We start from the raw sequence: 19563 nt of genomic DNA on the forward strand, positions 1-19563 counted from the left end.
AAACTCTCTTGATATTTTAAGAACAATTACAGAAGAAAAAAACAAAGCATATGTTGTTACCTTTTGAAACTTAAAAGGGTTGAATTTGAGCAGATGGTTTTACCATCGCTGTCATCGTCAGAGCGCACTTCCACAGTACATCCAGCATCTGCCTCATATTCACGATCTCAACCATATTCTCAAAACTATCGTTTTCAATGACTTCATATTCAATATTTTGATCACTGGCAGCTTATTCACCACATCCAGCATCAAATGGCAGTGACATTTATATTTCATTGCGTACAGTAATTGCTCAGCAGTAAAGCCATTCAAACCAGTTCAATTTTTGCTGATGATATTCGTTTGTTTTATGCATGCGGTAATTATGAATGAAACATCACATCATCATTGTGTATCAAACAGTGCCACCTTGAGGAAAAAAGATGCATTGCACAAATTGAGTCATCAGATATGTAAATATAGTTGGCTTATGAAAAAATACACACATTTACATACCTCGGATCTCTAGCGACCCTATACACTTTTTTTTTTTTTACAAAAAATGAATCAGAAAACAGGCATTCTTTTATATCTTACTATTTTTTTTTTTCTTGTTATATTGTTTATAATTAATAGATTGAGGAATACTAAGGAAGTTGATGTCTAACTTTAAAAAATGAAAGAGGGAGAGGGTAGAGAATGATGTCCCGGGTCGCTAAAAACCAGAGGTATGCATTTAAAAGTTTTAAAACTTCAGGTATGCCTGTTGACCCTTCTGGAACTGAGTTTAACACCCCTGGATCAGAAGTTTTTATTATTATTAATAATTTATTTTGTGACTTTTGTTTTTAATATTGCTTACCCAATACGTGTTTTTGTTTCTTAGTGCTCAAGCATCTTGTCCCATTCATAAATTACGAAAATTGCGTTATGGAGCTGTTTGAGGTGTGCCCAGTTTGTTTTTCACTTCAGGTTTGTCTTAAGATAATTGTTTCGTTCCCTACTTGTCTATATCAGAGTAACGAAGTGGAAGGAAGCTACCATATGGAAAAAGAAGGATTACAGAGGAGCCTTGCCCTGTTGGAAGCTCGTGGTGTTACTCTTGAGTGTATTGTAACTGAATAACTCCTCCGAGAACGTAACATCAACCAGTTCTATGATGTGTGGAGCATCGAAAAAGGTGTTATTCCTTATAAAACTATGTTATTGAATTTGTATGATTTATAAGTAGGTGTAATATGAAATGTAAGAAATTGTGACAGTTTCTATGTACACCTGGCCAGCCATAACACGAATATTTAGTACTGGCAAACTCTGAACGTCACTGTATTTACTCTCAGTGGTAAAATGCTTGTCTATATTTTCATTTACAGGGATTGCGAGGCAACTTGGAAACATTTGCAAGTTGAAAGACTGTGGAAAATTACGGAAATGGCTGAGAAGCATTAAAAACCACATTTACTGGACTGCAGCATCTTCAACCACTGGACCAGAAAGAGTGGCTAAATGGAGCTCGATTCTGAACCATGTCAGGGACATACACACACATGAGGATCCAAAGTGGCTTGTTGCCGGTATGATACTGTGAAAAAGAATACTTACTTGCAACACTCCATTTACAAAAATAAGGGACTGTCAGTAGAAGTATAAATAACCTAGAATTAAAATTATTATTTGTAAGTAATCCAGTATTTTTGATCCTTTTTCATAGGAACTCAGGCATTCTACAAGCTGGAGAAAGTCGTGACAAACAAGCGGATTTTGAAGGACGTCACCAAACTGAGTCCGCATCACCAGACTTCATCTTTGGAGTCGTTTCATTGCGTCATTCTACGTTTTGCCCCCAAAAATGTGGTGTTCCCATTTCTTGGAATGTTGTGCAGGTGAAGTAATTGCTGTTAAAATAACTTTACATCAATATAGGCTGTTTTCCTGAATTGTGTCTGTGCACTTGCAGACTATACCTGGCTGCATTTCATTACAATGAAAATGCTGGCCGTGCACAAGCAACATAATCAACAGGACATCCACTATTCAGAGTGAACTTTCCAAAGGCCAGGAAAGGACAATGCACGGTCAAACAAGTGAAGACACCACCAACATTCAGTAAGTAACTTTTGTTTTTATTACTATAAATTAAAATAGAAATTAACGGGTGTTATTGCGCGTTTTCTTGTAAGTTAGGGTACAACCGTTTACTATTTACAAATACATTTTGTATTATTGCACAGGGTACTTGGATGACCTGCAGGACCTAATATTTGAGCATGTTTTTGTGGACCCTGCTCCATACATGGATGAGGTACTGAAGATACCCATACCACCAGACCTGTGTGCGGAGTATGAGCGGCCAGACAAGGAGGAGGTCATCTCCACCATGGTGTCCAGATTTAATCAACAGCTGGTCTGAAACCAACATATCTGCCTACACAGGCTGGAATCACGACACGTACCCGACGGCCAAGGAAACCCCAGCACCAGCTCACAAAGGAGCGATATGCCAGAAACCTGTAATGACTAAAACACAGGCACATGGTCAATGGACACATAAGCATTTATTTTTCATCAGTGTCTTTGTTTTGCATACGAGCACAGTCTATGATTCATCTTGTACTTTCTTATATTTCTATACAGACTGTTAAATATTCAGTTGTTCACAAGCACAATCTAAGGGTGCTTTCACACTTGGTTCGATTGCTTGGTCTGAACCCGAGTTCGATTGCCCCCCGAGCCCCAACCCCCAAAGGCTCTCTTCAATTTTATATTTATGTTTTTGAACCGTTGGTTTTGTTTCCAAAGCTTCAGTACATAACGGCACTTACGTCTGCCTTACGAATGTACTGCAAATGCTCTAAAGTACTCTGAAGGTGAACAGAAATTAGATATACAGCTCTGTGCTTGCAGCGCATCAGTCACGCTCGTCAAGAAAGTGAGTGAAACACACACAAACACTAATTTTTATCAAATAATATGTCATTAATAGCGGTTCACTTCCGTGATTTGGTATGATTGCGTTCACATCAGCAGCGAACCGTACCGGAGTTCACTTGAATCGTACCCCAGACCACCCTTTTTAAACGGACTCGGGTACGGTTCGCAGGTGCGCACCCGAGTTCGAAAGATCGCGTTCACATCCAAACGTACCGAACTCTGACGTCAATCGAACCCAGGTGCGCACCAAAAGTGCTAGTGTTGAAAGCACCCTAAGACTCCTGAAGTTCTTTCTTTCTTTTGTATACAAAATGTCAAATATTCACTAGTTTGTTTACAGTTTATTTATTGTTTTTGCAGAAGCTGCAATGTTCATTTGATTACAAGCACAAAGTAAGATTCCTCCACTAATTTTTTATACAAATTGTGAAAATAATCACTTGTATTTGCAGAGTATATTGTTATGACATTAATAAATATAAAGTTTGTTCTGCCATATAAGTTGTCAATTTCATGGTTGCAATTACGAATATAGTTATGTTTTTACTTTTGTTCAGTGAGTATGTGGAGGTTGATTGTAAATGTAAATATAGTATTATCGGCTTTGCATTACAATTTTCAAAATTGAATAAAAAAAATAAAAACATAACATTTTCAAACAGTATTCAGTGACACTTACTGTACAATTCCACATAGCCGTAAGTCGGCTCGATAAATGTTGTATGCGTTCTGAAGAGAATACACATTTAAACACAGGCTCCAGTCCAGGATGCTCAGGCATACATCTGGGAGTCTGTTCAAGCTGTCGCATCCGTCTTTTCACCTTTATTGCAATAAAATTCGTAACAGCAAGATGACAGCGGGATCAATTATAACCATAAGTTAACTAAGCTATACCTGTTCTACTTCCATGCAGCATATGTTCTCTGGCTCTGTAGGCATCAGTTCTCACACGAACACCTACAGCGAGTTATTGATTATCATGACGGAACATGTTAAACGATTACTTTAAAGTCATCTCCATATGAACTACATAAAAACGTCAACTAACCATTCAGAAACTTCCTGTTGCATTCTATGTGTTGTCACTTCTTCTACAGTCTCTCTTTCACTGTCCGATTCCGGTTCATACATATACGGCTGAACACCACTACTTGCAGTTTCCGACATTTTCATAGCGTCAGAGTGTCCTGTTTTGTTATTGCTGTCATGCAGGAGCACAAGCTCTAGAAGCTCCGCCCTCGTCTGAAAAGGGGGGCGGGAGCACCAGCTCATTTGCATTTAAAGGGACAAACACAAAAACAGCACGTTCTGGCTCATACCCTAAACGTGGCAATTTGAACAAGCTATAAAACAACTATCTGTATGGTATTTTGAGCTAAAACTTCACATACACACTCTGGGCACATCAGACTTATTTTACATCTTGTAAAAGGGGGCATAATAGGTCACCTTTAAAGTGTAATCTAATAAATGTTATGTACAGGTCATTCAGTACCTAAACAAATGCATATGAAGTGTCTGCATGTTTAGTGTTCTTTTATTAATTTGTAGTGCCATTATTTTTTATTTTTTGGATAATCAGGCCATTCAGGGCCATTAACTATGACTCTGACTGACTCCCTTCCAAGTGCACTGACTACTGAACTAGGGAGGTGACTGAGATGCACCCAGAGATTTAATCTGGAAATATTTTTCTTTCTGCTAATTTTTTTCTCATTTTAATCATGACAGATTGTCCAAACACAGAAAAACTCCTGGTGAAGCAACTGAGATCCGTGTGACACTATTATAATGATGGCGTTTATTAAAGAGGAGAGTGAAGACTTCAGGATTGAAGAAGTTTTCAGTCTGAAACAAGAAGATACTGAAGAACAAATAGGTTGGTTTTCAATATCAAAGCTGAACTTACTCATTTGATACTAATGCTACCTTCAAGTGCAGCTGAGATGTTACTTCCATTTGTTATGTCATGCATTACAGTGTTTCCCACAGACTTACACTCTTATTTATGGTGGCATATATATGCAAATTCATTCTCTGCCAGCAGGAGGCGCTTGTAGAGCGGGAGAGATCGAGGTTTCCCCGGTAACGGCTGTAATCAAATAAGTGCTGCGCTCACAAACGCTGCTTTATCAGACATTACATACAAGATTAAAAGAAAATGACATCCAAAATATAAAAATATATATAAAATATAAAAACACCTGCACCGGGTTTCGATTTTGAAACGTGCAGTGCTCATTTTTATTTAACAAAGTCAAAACCTTTTGGAAAATCTATTTGTGGCGGTCAGTTTTGATATTGTGGCGGGCCGCCACAAATAAATCAATGTATGGGAAACACGGCATTAAATAAAAATTTATAATTTAAATAATGCATATGGGTAGTTGACAAATAGGCAGTAAAAAATGCTTTTGTTTTTTGGTAAAATAAATTTTTTGAAAAAGAAATTCATATATTTATGTAGTGTGAAGTCTGATCTTTGAGAAAATGTAAAGGGTAAATTCTTTCACTGCTTTTTTAAACATTTTTACTGAACTGTACCATAAATTTGTCCTATGGTGTGACATAGCAAAACTTAAGAAAAAAACCTCATAATAATCATAGACTGTAAAAAACATAGACATAGTGTTCTTGACGTCACTCGTAGGTTTCTGAAGAGCATTTTTGAAGCCTTAAGTGGGCGGAACTGACCGCCGCCATCTTGGCAGCACGTCACCGTGCGTCACTCCTGGATAATCGAAAATGGGCAAAAAGGTGGGATGTGGGTGAAGCTGAGGTGCTAAAACCATGCCCACCTCACTCGACAGCAGTGCTGCCGTGCAAAGACAAAAAAACCATAACTTTGTTTTTGGGCGAAAATTAGTTATTGATAATTTTGGGACGTTCATGACCTCCTTTATCATGTGTATAATGGTGCTTTTCCACTGCATGGTACGGCACGGTACGGCTCGGTACGGTTCACTTTTGGGGGATTTTCCACTGGGTACACGCAGTGGAAAAGCGCCATAAGTGTCTTGGCGAAAAGCCCAGGAAAAACCAAGGCAGAACACAGTATAACATCAGTTACCGCTCTTTGACTTAGTTTGGAACGCTCAAATTAAATTACGGTGCTCTGCATTTGTTTAGCCGCTCGTCAATATTACTGTGCCAGCCTGGAGTTATACCGTATTCTGCCTTTGTTTTACTGTCCATTAAAATCTGCCGTGTTTAAATTACAGTGTGACTTGTGTATACCCTACACTAGCGCGTTAAGGTCTTTTGCCTTTGTAGGGCAGTGTGGGCTAATAATAAGCCAACTGGCGCTCTATACTTGTGTTTGATGAAACGCCTCTTTATTTACAAGTGGTAGTTGGATATATAGTTGGATATATAAGACCTAAACCATGCTAATGCTAGTTCACAAATGGCAATGCAATTCTTATGCTGTCCAAGGGAATGTTGTAGTTTAAACCGATGCTGGAAAAAACAGCTTAAAAATCCTGGAAAGAGCTGTTTGAAAGTGTCTTGATGCAAACAGGGCTTGATCGGAGGAGAGCTGGCTTATCAAGGCATTTGATAACTGCCAGGTTGAAAATTTGAAAGTAAAGAGATTCTGAGGAAACAGGAAACATCTCTTTCAGTAGCCTTTTTTTTTTTCAGTAGTAAACAACATGCTGTTCTGTGTCAGCAGCACCGTACGTGGATGTTGTTTACGCTTTGATCTGAACGTAAACAATGTATCCGTGTACATACATTGCAAACATTGTTTACGTATGTGATACTCTCCAAGACGAATTGTTGAATAAGGTTGAGTTAGGATCCTTGCTGTCTATGGGAGGGTCAGAGAGCTCTCGGATTGCATAAAAAATATCTTAATTTGTGTTCCGAAGATGAACGAAGGTTTTACATGTTTGGAATAGAGGCTGACATTTTTTCGGGAAACAAAATCACTAATAATCACGTGGTTGGGACGGGACAGGAAAAAATGTCAGCTGGAGTGGGCGGGACCGGGAATCGTAATAACACTATGATACCCAACTTTATACACAAATATACCTTTTATATAAATAAACTATAAACTGTATATTTAATTTTTGAACTCAATTCTAGTTGCCCTGTCTCTTTATGCTCTCCTCCTGTTATGACGTACGCAGTCCGTGATGGACAGATCGTTAACGGCTGGTCAATGTGGTAATACAGTACATCGGGCAGGACATCCAAACGCCCACCTATCATTCATCGACCTCAAATATGGCTTTTTCATCTGAAAGATGTAACGTTATGTAGTAACAACTTTACATGGCCGCTCAATCTAATGTTAACCTACAGAAATGTGCGCTATTTTGGTCATACAGATAAAAGTAATACATCTTTCGAATCTGTAAAGACTCTAAGTTTATTTGTGTGCACTCAGAATAACAACGAAACATGGCGCTTCTGTAAAATAAAGCAAATAGGATGCGCTTTCTGCCGTCTCGGTCATGATAACTTGAGCGAGAAACTTCGAAACTCCGTGTATGAAAAATAAATCTATAGAGAGTGAAATGTCCAAATGAAAAAAAAAAAATCAAATAGAAAATGTGTCTTAGCATGGATGATTTACATGAAATTTAATGTGTGTGCAGTGCACACTGTTCGTTGTTTAAGTTGGCTTTCAGTTCAATAAAATAACAAAAAACTACATTTTGGTTTTTTATTCAAGTAAAATGGGCATGCTGTGATCTGTACTGTATTTTTTTTTACTGTAACTGACAGATTCCGGCCAAAAAAACACAACACGGGAGTGGGAGGGAATGGAAGTCATTCTTCCGGGATTGGGACGGGACGGGATTTTCCCCCAGTTTTTCCGTGGGATTGGGACAGGACGGGATTTTTTTTTGTGGGAGTGGGACGGGAGAGGTTTGAAAATCCACTCCCGTGTCACCCTCTAGTTTGGAACGACATGAGGGTGAGTAATTAATGACAGAATTTTCATTTTTGTGTGATTACTGTTTAAAAAAAACAACAGACAGGAAAATCTAAGAAAAACATTAAAACAACTGGAGAGCTTTACACCTAGGCAGCCATCCGCAGTGCCATCTTAAATCAAGATTTTCATACAAAATCAGTAATCAAAAACTGATACTGATATTGGTGTTGGAATTGGCATCGATATCAGTTGGCATCACGTTCTTCTGGGTTTGAGGAGTGATGAACTGATATCAGTATCAATGATACCAAGACTTTCATCCGTGACTGCATCCAGACACTCGGTCAACGACCAAAATCAAAAACGTCACCAGGCCACCCCTGCTCTATACAATTTTATAAGTATAATAATATTATAATGCTTAAAATACTCAATGTTCTGTACAGAAGGATTCAGCTAGATATTATTATTATTATGTTATAATATTATTATAAGTATTATAAGATACTCAGTATCATTCCAACAGCTACACCATATAAGCAGACACAAAGCCTATTATAAGCAGCTTCTTCTATTAAGCCTCTCTGTTGATTACGAGTCTGCCCTCCAGGGTGTTTATCATTCAAAGACGCCTTAAAAATTAGCACAAGAACCCGGGGAATGATTTTCATGACATCTCCAACACAGCAAACTTGGGTTTCTTTGCTCCGAAGGTATAAGAGCTTTTCTATCTACTTTTTACCTTTCTGACCTGCAAACTCTGGTCAAATGCAGTGCTTTTGGTCAACTGAAGCTGATTATATTTCCTCTGATGATCATAATCCCTTTCTATTTGAGTCCCTAGCCTAACTAGTTCCTCGACAGTGTACACGACCTCGAATTTGACTAGCATCCCATGTGTTGTTGGAAACAGCTTCATCAGCAGGTGACAGCTCTCTCAGGAGGAATCTGCACGCATCTTGCAACTCAACATTCGCGTTCACTTCCTGATGAGCATGTTCATCATGTACTGTCAACTTTGGAAAAACGACTGCATGATAAGGCACCAACTTTCCATAGTCAGCCCTGTGAGGATCACTGACTGGAACATCTAACTGAAACCCCTGCCCCCAGCACCTTAGGGTCCAGCAAAACGGGGAGTCTTTGTGCGATGGAAGGACGGGGATCGCATTCCAATGAAGCCATGAGAGAAGGCAATGCAACCTGAGAAGGTTCAGCACATGAAGTCGAGGTCGTTTTGAGCATTTTGACCGCCGTGGAAAACTCTTAGTCGCTGTTCACAATGGCCGGGGGTGTCCGCATCAGATAGCACAGCACCGCTCACAGCGGGAGGATGGGCAATATGTTGTTTATATATTAAATATAAGAATATGAATATATAAGTGTATAATATTTTCAAAATATATTCTGTATGTCAGTGTATTTTTATATACATAATAAATATACACAGTAAGTATACATATATAATGTAAACAAAAACTTTTATTTTGGATGCGATTAATCGTTTGACAGCACAAATTTTCATTATATATTACAATTTTTCTTGTCTATTTTATGGATTAGTTGATGCAGCCCTAACATCAATAATACACTCCGATATGTATCATCACAATAATAGTGAAATCTAATGAAAATGTCCCTCATCGAAAACATACAAGGAGAAAAGCAGAGGACCTAATACAGAGCCCTGTGGCACTCCATACTTTGTCAAAATAAAGAGATGTCTCATCAAACACAAGTGGTAGCAGTCAGATAGATAGGACCTAAACCATGGTAATGCTTGTGTACAAATGCAAGCATACTCCTCAAGCTATACAAGACAATGTTGTGGTCTATGTTGTCGAAAGCCCTAATGGCACTGGAAGAGACATAGCTGCGATGAGATACCAAATGCAGGTAATTGTTAACTTTTATAAGCATGGTTCCTGTGCTGTGATGGGGCTTAAAAACTCATTAAAATTCTTCATAAATACTGTTTCTCTGCAAAACTGAACACAACTGAGAGCAGGTTGTTTTTGTAATATTTTATGGCTCGTTTACACCAACAGTACAGTATAGTACAGTACAGTACGATTCGGTACAGGTAACCCTGATCAGGCTTGCGTTTCCACTGCCAATAGTACCCTTACTTGGTAGGCGTGGTGTACGCTGGAAAGTAACGATCGACATCATTCTCGTGCGAAGAAGAAATCTGTAAACAACAATGAAGGATATACAGCAGATCCTGTTAGGGTAAGCTAACATAAGCTTATGTTTTTGCGTTGCGCGCTGACATTGTATTACGGAGTCGTGTTTCGGCTGTGTATTTAATAATGGCACTTCCTGTGTTGTCATTCCCCTTGTAGCACGCGCAAGTGACGATTCTCTGTAAACCAATCAGTGTTCTGCAGTGAGTCTAGCTCCACCCTTTAGCTACCGTACTATTGTGCTAGGTACCCTAACGAAAGGGTCCCAAAAAAGTGGTACGGTACGGTTCGCTATTTTGGTACCATTCACAACTTCTGACAGTGGAAACGGAAATAATTGCGTACCGCACTGTACTTTACCGAACCGTACCGCTCAGTGGAAATGAGTCATTAGATGTACATAAATCACAGATTTGGGATCGTCTATTTTAAACCTGGGACCTTATTTGTAAAATGCATGCATGATCAGATTTGACTCCAATTCCATAGATTTTATCTTATGTCAAAATGTGAAACATATTGGGATTTATAAAGGCAATTGCTTAACTGACAAGAATGGGTGATGATGACTGCCTAACTTATTCTTTACCCACAGGGCCCAGAGCTCTATTGTTTTTCTAAGGATTATCATTGTATTTGGAAGCTATCAGGGCCCTTAACATACTTAAAAACCCATTAAAGTTTGTACACTTCAGAGTCATTTGTACTTGCGGAATCTATCGTGCATAGTTTTGTATAAAACTTTGTACATGTATTGTTCTTATTGACCCGTAGAACTTGACAATGATTAGCTTCACACTAATAATTATTAGCTCTGTCCTACAGTAAGTTTTAGAGGCTTTGTATATTTGGGTGCTTTGATGCTCTTAATGTTTAAAATTTCATGAAATTCTGCACAACATATCAGATTGATCAGCCATTAGGTGTAGGAAAATGTTAAGCGTTGAGCGGGGGGCTCTGTAGCACACCCTTTTGACTAAAGTAGTGAGGTAAGTATTACCTATTGTCATCAATCTCTGTACATATATTGTTCTCAACAAGCTAGACAACTTTTAGAATTACAGTCATTAAACCTCCCTCCTCCCCATAGCACCACCAACAGGCAGCAGGAAGTGTCATGTACAACAGGCTTTGAATGAATCATTTTATATTTACCCATATCACTTCAAACTTGGCCAGAATAATATCATGCCATGGCTTACGTAAACCTGTGAAAGGATTTTTAATATTCTAAATGTTCTTGTTTAATACAGTGAAGCTACCTTGACACAATCTGTATTGTATAAAGCACTATATAAATAAAGGTGACTTGACTAAATAGTGTTGCCATAGTAACACATACCTTAATACTAGGGCTGGGCAAGTTAACGCATTATCGCGTTAATGCATTAATTGATTAACACAGATAATTATTTTATCACGAGTTAACGCAGTTTTTTATTATTATGAAAGTCCATTGCTCGCTAGCTCTGAATACACATACAGACAAACCATGGGTCACAGGAGGGGTGGGATGTTGATCAGTACTGGCTTGGAATGGGCATCATCACGCGTCTCAACCAATGAGAGCATTTGGGGTGGGCCTAAGACTGCAGCAGCCAGCTAATAAACCACAAAGTTAGCAGAGAAGTGCTCTTGCTCAGCACAGTGGAGTGCATCGTTTTGTTAACTTTGTGGTTTATTGTTTTGAGTAGTTTGGGACGCGGAAACACACGGCCCTGTCACAATATATTGCTTTACAGATCTATCGCTTTTGCCACTCAGAAATGTTCACGCAATCATGCAGCACGTATCATAAGTTCTGTGCTCACACTCGCTGATCTATATATGACTGAACTGCGCTCTGGCCCACCTCTTCCAACCAAGCCAGGGACGGCTAAAAGAAGGAGCGATCACACTAGTCAAACGAACCGGGCTTTGGGGGTCAAATGCGCTCCAGCATGGTTAAGATTGCGTAGTATGAGTACACCCTAATTATACTCCCGCATCCCGCACACACGAGTCTCTACCTGCCCATCAAGTGTTGTCCCGCGCCGCACTCTGTTGCGTTGGGTCCCGCGATAGTGCAGGTCTCTACTCGGAAGGTGCCTGTTATAATCTTATGATCGAGGCTCTGGACTCTGAGAATAACTTGTTTTTCTATAACAATCTATAAATATTTTCTATAAAACCGTTAATGCCCTGGCAGTGGCAAATAGCTTTGGTTTTATATTAAATAGGATTACATTAATGTTATAAGTTGAGATTTACAAGAAATATTTTAACTGCTAAAAGGAATACTGCTGTAAAAAATCGCCTTGTTTGTTTAAAGTGTTTGCAAACCAAATGTTATTGCACTTTTTTGTTCATATAGCAGTACTTTTAAATGAAAAAGTGCACAATACACTACTTTTGAATGCATTATTGAATTTTGAGCATAATGCCATTAATTGCAGACAATCGTGTGATTAATCGCGATTAAAAATGTAATCGTTGCCCAGCACTACTTAATACTCAAGTGTTGTTGAGGCTCTTAGCATGCTTAAAATTTCATGCAATTTGGCACATACATCAGAATTGTTGGTATAACTCTGACATAGACATTGAGGATCCTAAATTGCAAACAGATAATAGAAATCTTGAATGGCTCATGGTGAGGGATTAAATTAATGACATAGCAGATATGAGACCCTTCCTGTTTTCCTTTTAAGTGCATTGTTTGATTAAAGGGGTCATATGATGCTATTTTAAAGATCATTATTTTGTGTATTTGGTGTAACAGAATATGTTGACATGCTTTAATGTTCAAAAAACACATTATTTTTCAAATACTGTACATTATTGTAGGTCCTCTATGCCCCGCCTCTCTCAAACACGTCGTTTTCAACAAAGCCCCCTCCTTTGACAAGCGCAGTCTGCTCTGATTGGCCAGCTGACCCAGTGCATTGTGATTGGCCGAACACCACAAGCACGGGTCGGAAATGTAACGCCCCTTACCATAATCGCGAGCTTCAGCTTTCAAAGTAAATATCAAGACAGTTAATAATGTTGTTAGTTTTACCATCAGTTCAAGCCCGAAAGGGCAACAGAGTCGCATGACAGACACAGTGACGTGCTATGATTTCTGACAGACAGTTCACTCTCCTGTGAGGTGACCCTGTTCCCCTCACACACACACACACACACACACACACATCAGTGGCAACGAAAAACACAGCGGCCTAGCGTGAGGGGAAGCCCCGGCTTAGCGTGCGCTGAGGCCGGTATAGAGTGAGCTGAGGCGGGCTGGATTCCGCTTCGTCCACGGTGAAAGCCGTTCCGGCGATCCACAGCGCAAAGTTGATGTATTGTCTCAGCGACCAGCACGGATCAGCTCTAGGCATGACGAAGCGGATATCGTCCTCTTTTGGAAGACCAAACAAAGTAGTTTCGCTTTCACAACGAAACACACAGCGACTCCACAACACGGCGGCGGCGGCAACAGTGAGAATTAAAGTTACGCCTTCTTTCTTTGCGTTAACATTTGGGCGGCGTTATGCAAATTTTTCCACATAGTGATGTAGATATGTGGGGCCGTGTTAGAACGAGCTGTTTTAGGTAGGCGTGGTTGACTCTTAACTTTTATAAAGAGTATCTCTTTGGATTTGAGACTTTAGTCTTTGCAACTTTACAGATCTTCTTTATGCACCAAGAGCTTGTAACACTCCAAAGAGAAAGGAAAACTTGAAATCGCATCATATGACCCCTTTAACATCAAATTCATATCACCACCAGCTGGCAGAAAGAAGTGCAACACATACAACAGACTGAAATAATCCTCCTTTATTTACCCACATAAATGTGATGATGGCATTGTAATGCTTGTTATCTCTGCTTACAGCAAAATTGATGGTTTTGATGCTTTAAATATCTAAAACGTTTTGTCTCTTTCTTTGTGAAATTAACCTGGCGTTAACATGTAATTAATTGTCTTTTTTTTTTCCTTAGACTTGATGGCGCTGAAAGAGCAGAGTGAAGATCTGAATGAAAACGAAAAGAAAGATCTGATTGAGAAACATCATGATTTCATAACTGAAGGAAAATCTTTTAGTTGTTCACAGACTGAAAAGACTTCCTCGCAAAAAAGCGCTCAGAATGCTGATACAAAAACTCATTTCGTTTGCCAACAGTGTGGAAAGAGTTTCAATAAAAAAAGAAACCTTAAAGACCACATGAGAATTCACACCGGAGAGAGGCCTTTCACCTGCCAACAGTGTGGAAAGAGCTTTGCACGGAAAAGCAGTCTCAAGATTCACTTGAGAACTCACACTGGAGAGAGGCCATTTGCATGTAGTCAGTGTGGAAAGAGTTTCACACATAAAGAAACCTTTTATACTCACATGAGTCTTCACACTGGAGGAAGCCCTTACACCTGCAAACTCTGTGGAATAACCTTGAAACGAAAAGGAAATCTTAAGACTCACATGAGAATTCACACTGGAGAGAAGCCTTTCACATGTGATCAGTGTAAAAAATGTTTCACACGTAAAGGAAGCCTTAATAAGCACATGAGGATTCATTTCAGAGAGAGCTGTTTTATATGTCATCTGTGTAAAATGGGTTTCAAAGACATGAAACGCCTTAAAAAGCACATAATAACTCACATCGGACAGAAGCCTTTTTTGTGTCATCGGTGTGGAAAGACTTTCACACATGAAGGAAACCTCAAGTGTCACATGAGAATTCACACTGGAGAGAAGCCTTTCACCTGCCAACAGTGTGGAGTAAGTTTCACTGAAAAAAGAAGCCTTACAGACCACATGAGAGTTCACACCGGAGAGAAGCCTTTTACCTGCCAACAGTGTGGAAAAAGTTTCACTCGGAAAGGAAGCCTTAAAGTCCACATGAGAATTCACAACAGAGAGAAGCCTTTCTCCTGCCCTCTGTGTGAAAAGAGTTTCAGACATAAAAGAACCCTTAATATCCACACGAGAGTTCACACTAGAGAAAGGCCTTTCCCATGTCTTCAGTGTGAAAAGAGATACACAAAAGAAATAGATCTGGAAAGACATATGCAGTCTCATTCCAGCAAGAAATTGCCAGAATGCTCCGAGTGTGGCAAGATGTTTTAAAAAAAGGAGCAACTTCAAAAATCATGTGTGCCTTCACTCTGGAGAAATTAGGATACCCTTGGGTCCTTGAAAAGCATGTAAAAGCAATAAATTCCGTTTCAACAGCTGTAAGTCCACAAAAAGTATTAAATATCACAGTGGGGCAAAGAAGTTTTAAATGTTGGAGCACAAACAAAAAGCTTAAAAGGCAGACCTGTTTTTGATTTCTGCTTTCAAATGTTGTCAAAAAAATTTTTAATTCAAAAGTAAATACCATTTTGTGGCTCTTTAATGTTAATGTTTCGTGACAGATCACTGTATTGCCTCAGTTCAAGCGGCACGTGAACCGATTGTCTTTTCATATTTACTTAAAGCACAAAATAAACATGAATGAACATCAACGTATTTCATTTCAACCGTGGAAAGATGTCAATACACAACATTTTTCAAGTTTAAGTCCATCAAAGTTAAGCTACTAGTGTTGGGTCGTTCTTGAACGATTCGTTCATTTTGATGTGACTTTAATGTGACTCGGGAAGAACGAGTCGTCTCGGGGAGTGATTCGTTCAGTCGCGCATGCGCAACATCCTATAGGTTCTGTACTGGAATTAGTCAAGTAGTTCACCTGTTTCGAGTCTTCGGGTTTTCCGAGTCGTTCGTTCATCACGTGACAGCCCCATAAGCTTAACCAATGCAGTCTGAGCCGGAAAGAGAATTGATTAGTTCATCTCTCGAGTCTTCGGGTTTTTCGAGTCGTTCGTACATCACGTGACAGCCCCTTAAGCTTAACCTATGCAGTCTGAGCCGGAAAGAGAATTGATTAGTATAACCAACTCTTTATTACCTTTGTTACAACATTCAGTGTTATGGAAAATAACCATCATGACAGAAATTCACACATTTATAAACTGTAAGAGGTAAAAAGCTACAATTTGAGACCAGAAACGCATCACCCAACTGTAAGAGTAGATAATAATAATAACTATGCACCCGTTTGTAAGGAAGCTTGTAAATTAACTAATTTCTCTATCCAATGCTGTCACGTCACGTGACAAAAGATTTGTTCATTTTGCTGAACGAGACTCAAAGGTCCGAGTTGGTAAAATGATCCGAACTTCCCATCACTATAAGCTACACCTGTCATATTTGTTTGTCAGGCAAGATGGCGAATTCAGCGTTATGATTGGTCAGATAGCCTGCCAATCAAGCTCTTTGCTCCATAGTAGGGAATCCCCAACACAAGAAACACAAGTAATATGTCCTTACTCTAACTGAACTGGTACATTAAATATAGTTTCATAGCTTGTGAGAGTGTGTTTGTGTTAGATTAGTTTACAGATTCGTTTTAGAATTGTTCAGTAAAGTTCTGTTGGTATTTAAAGGCGTGTCCTGTGTTTTGTGCTTACAAGTTAATGTCTTAAACTGCTGCTGATGTTGTTATTGTGCTAATAGTATTTTCACTATACTTTGGATATTAATATCCATTTCAGAGTTGATGGTTGCGGCCTGTTCGATTGATTGCTGGACAATTCATTTGATCAGTCGTAAAACAGTGATCCTGTCAAAAATTCCTATAAATATAATTAATTCCCTTTAAGCTAAACACACCCCTCCTATTTTCTGATAAATAAGACAACAAAGATATGATGTCAATAGACCCAAAATTGATTTATTTTAGCAGATACCATTGCTTAAGCCTGTGTTGCTAATGAAGACCGACAAACTCTATTGTACAGCTCACTATGAGTGCTAAAATTACAATTGGTTATGAACCTAAGTGCACCATGATAAGAGTGTACGAGGAGTATAAATGTTTGATAGGTGCTGATTTATACAAATAATCAATACTGAAGAACTGGCAGAAATGTGGCAGAAAGTTACCATGAGCTCAAAAATTAATGCTGTATCAGATGCAGGTAATCAAGTCCATCTCTCTCTCATAATACTCTACATAATACAGTGAGCTTTTGATACAGTAATACAATAAGCTTTCAGTGAAGCAATGCAATATTCCTTTGTTACTAGTTCTAAAATGACATTTTCTAATTAGTAACAGCCTTGGGCTGAGCCTTTTAAACTGTCAACTTAACATTTGAATCTGTGGTGGAAGGAATTAGTTCTACATAAAAATTTTTTTAAAGAAACTCAAGTGGTTGTTTCTTATTTATTAACACACTTGTGCCGTCATACTGTTGTATAAATGCCATATCACACTCGTACCCATGTGATATCGCTCTATATCAGCATGGCTGTGATTACCTAAAAATTACTGGAGCACTAACCCATCACAGCAGACCCCATTTTTTGGGTCACTGTTTTTCACAGGTCCTCCTCCTTCCTGCACTTCACCAACAGTGCGAGAGCTAGTCACCATGATCCACTACACAAAATAAGAAGCATATTTACTGGTGTTACCTCCTCCCTTCGTTGTGTTTTTTGGGTCATTCCATGAAATCGGTGCCTTTTCCACTTGGAAAAATTTAAAAATAAAATAAGTTTAATCAACATTTTTTAAACATCTATGAAATGAAGACACCTTAAAATTACAAGAAATTGTATTGTGCCATCTCAGGCTATGAAATTTATTATTTTATGACTATTTCTCTACCTCATGTATTGGTATGATTGTCAACCCTGTTACCAACACAAGCGTTACTAGATTCTATAGTATACTGTAAGTCAGTTAGAGATGAACAGAGCTCAAGACCTCAGAAGAAAAGCAAAATGAAAATCATTAAAGAACTAAGTGCTCAAGTTCAAGTCCTTGAAATAAACCAAACTAACTGAACACATATGTCACTATTCTTCAAATGTTGGATCACGCCCACACGTTTCAAAACATTGCACCACTACAAGAAGAGGAAGACTATGCATGTTCCAAATGAGTAGAGCAGGGCAACAGCCGAGGCAGTCACCGTTTCATTTGTGGAGAAGAGGGACATAGAGCTTTTAGATGCTGAAATAGGACTAAATGTAAAGGAATGACTTACCAAACTATCGAAAGAGGGCAGCCAACCTTGATGAAGCAAGGTCAGTGGATAGCGATGCCCAGGATGTGAGTGTGAATGGTGCAGCCTGTCTTCACACACCTAGAGACGCGAATTCAGGACAAAACAAAGTGGTAGAATTAGTTGGAAGCAACTTGACATGGGTGCACAAGTCAGTATTCTCAACCTCTGAGTGAGTTCATTAGGAACCAAATCTCTGAATGTGCAGGCTGTCAATGGGGAAACTCTGCCTTTTGATGGTTGGGTTAAAGCGACTGTGAACTTACCCGGCAACAGAAATCCTGACTTGGCGATCCGAGTTCCATTTTTGGTGGGTAGCATTGCCCTTGAACGACCTCTGCTTGGATTTAATGTGATTGAACAGTTGATTAAGGGACACACAAACGGAAAAATAGTCCTGTCTACTATTATGACATTGCTTAGTGGGGCAATGGAAATAGAAAATGCCAAGCAAGAGCAATTGTGAGTTTCATACAGACCCAAAAAGCCATCTAATCTACTGTACAAAGGAATACAGGATATTCTCATTCTGGCAGGACAACTGGCACAAGTTAAATGTAAAGTACCAGAAGATTTTGACCTGTCAGACTAATTTCTTCTGTTTTAATTCAATCAAGAGAACTCGAAGTTGGATCAGCTTGATTTGGGTGATGGCCTGTTGGAAGTCTGCAGGACAAAAAGGCCAATCATACAAGTTCCAGTAGGAAATTACACCAGATATGATATCACCTTGCCTCGACAAACAGCACTTGGAAGCATACAGCCAACTGTAAGAGTTGTAGAGATGGACCAAATAGTTGAACCAACCAGTGTTGAAGTCAGTAGTGCTGATGTAGCTGAGCCCTATGCAGCCGAGTAAAATTGACCAATAATTTTGGCCCTAATCCAGGGACACATACAATTAATGCCTGACTACGCCACCTTGGGAATCTCACCCAAAGATTTTACCCATGAGACTTTGCACAAGTTCCCAACCCAGTGGCAAGCAAGATATGGAGACACGGATATCACTCAAAAAATACAAAATCCTTTATTAGGACAATATAAAAACAATATAAAACAGGGTTTCCGCGGGGTCTTTAAAAGTCTTAAATTGTACAAGAAAGTCTTAATTATGATTTCAAGAGGTCTTAAATTTGAGGACGGAAAGACCAGAATTGCGATATGGCTGAATGTGACGATTAAACTTCAAAAGGCTATGATTTCATTGAATAAACACGAGCGCTGCACGTTCAAAGCTGTGGTGCTGTACTGCTTTGTGTTCTGCTGTTACCGGGGAAACAGTTATATTTCTACCAAATGCTCCACCTGCTGGCAGAGAATGAATGCGCATTTTAAATAAAACTGTTGTTTTGTTCAGAGTTCAGACCAATGCAAAAATCGACCCATGTTTTTACCCTGCAACCACGCAGAGCTTTAAATGTGAACTGGTGGATCGATAAGAAGACAATGCATTATACAAATCTAAACATAGGGGTGTGCGATATGTATGG

General features: G+C 39.1%; 1 protein-coding gene and 1 pseudogene across 3 annotated transcripts in view; both read left to right on the forward strand.

Annotated features, from left to right (window-relative positions):
• The window catches only part of LOC107708269 (gastrula zinc finger protein XlCGF57.1-like), a 28418-nt gene extending 13116 nt beyond the window's left edge, over positions 1–15302 (forward strand). Inside the window, exons 1-4 of one of the 3 annotated variants that reach the window (XM_016512456.1) lie at positions 2417–2517; positions 3274–3306; positions 4648–4795; positions 13960–15302. In XM_016512456.1, coding sequence (XP_016367942.1) covers positions 4708–4795; positions 13960–15083 — 1212 coding nt within the window. In that variant the 5' untranslated portion in view covers positions 2417–2517; positions 3274–3306; positions 4648–4707 and the 3' untranslated portion in view covers positions 15084–15302. Of the gene's footprint in view, positions 1–2416; positions 2518–3273; positions 3307–4647; positions 4796–7653; positions 7847–13959 lie in introns of those variants that run through there. The other 2 variants (XM_016512457.1, XM_016512455.1) reach the window with 2 other exon arrangements.
• Positions 913–2392, forward strand: LOC107708268 (uncharacterized; annotated as a pseudogene).
• Positions 15303–19563: the final 4261 nt, after the last annotated feature.

Source organism: Sinocyclocheilus rhinocerous, unplaced genomic scaffold, assembly GCF_001515625.1.
Source record: "Sinocyclocheilus rhinocerous isolate Xijiao unplaced genomic scaffold, SAMN03320098_v1.1 scaffold356, whole genome shotgun sequence".
NCBI classification, from domain to species: Eukaryota; Metazoa; Chordata; class Actinopteri; order Cypriniformes; family Cyprinidae; genus Sinocyclocheilus; species Sinocyclocheilus rhinocerous.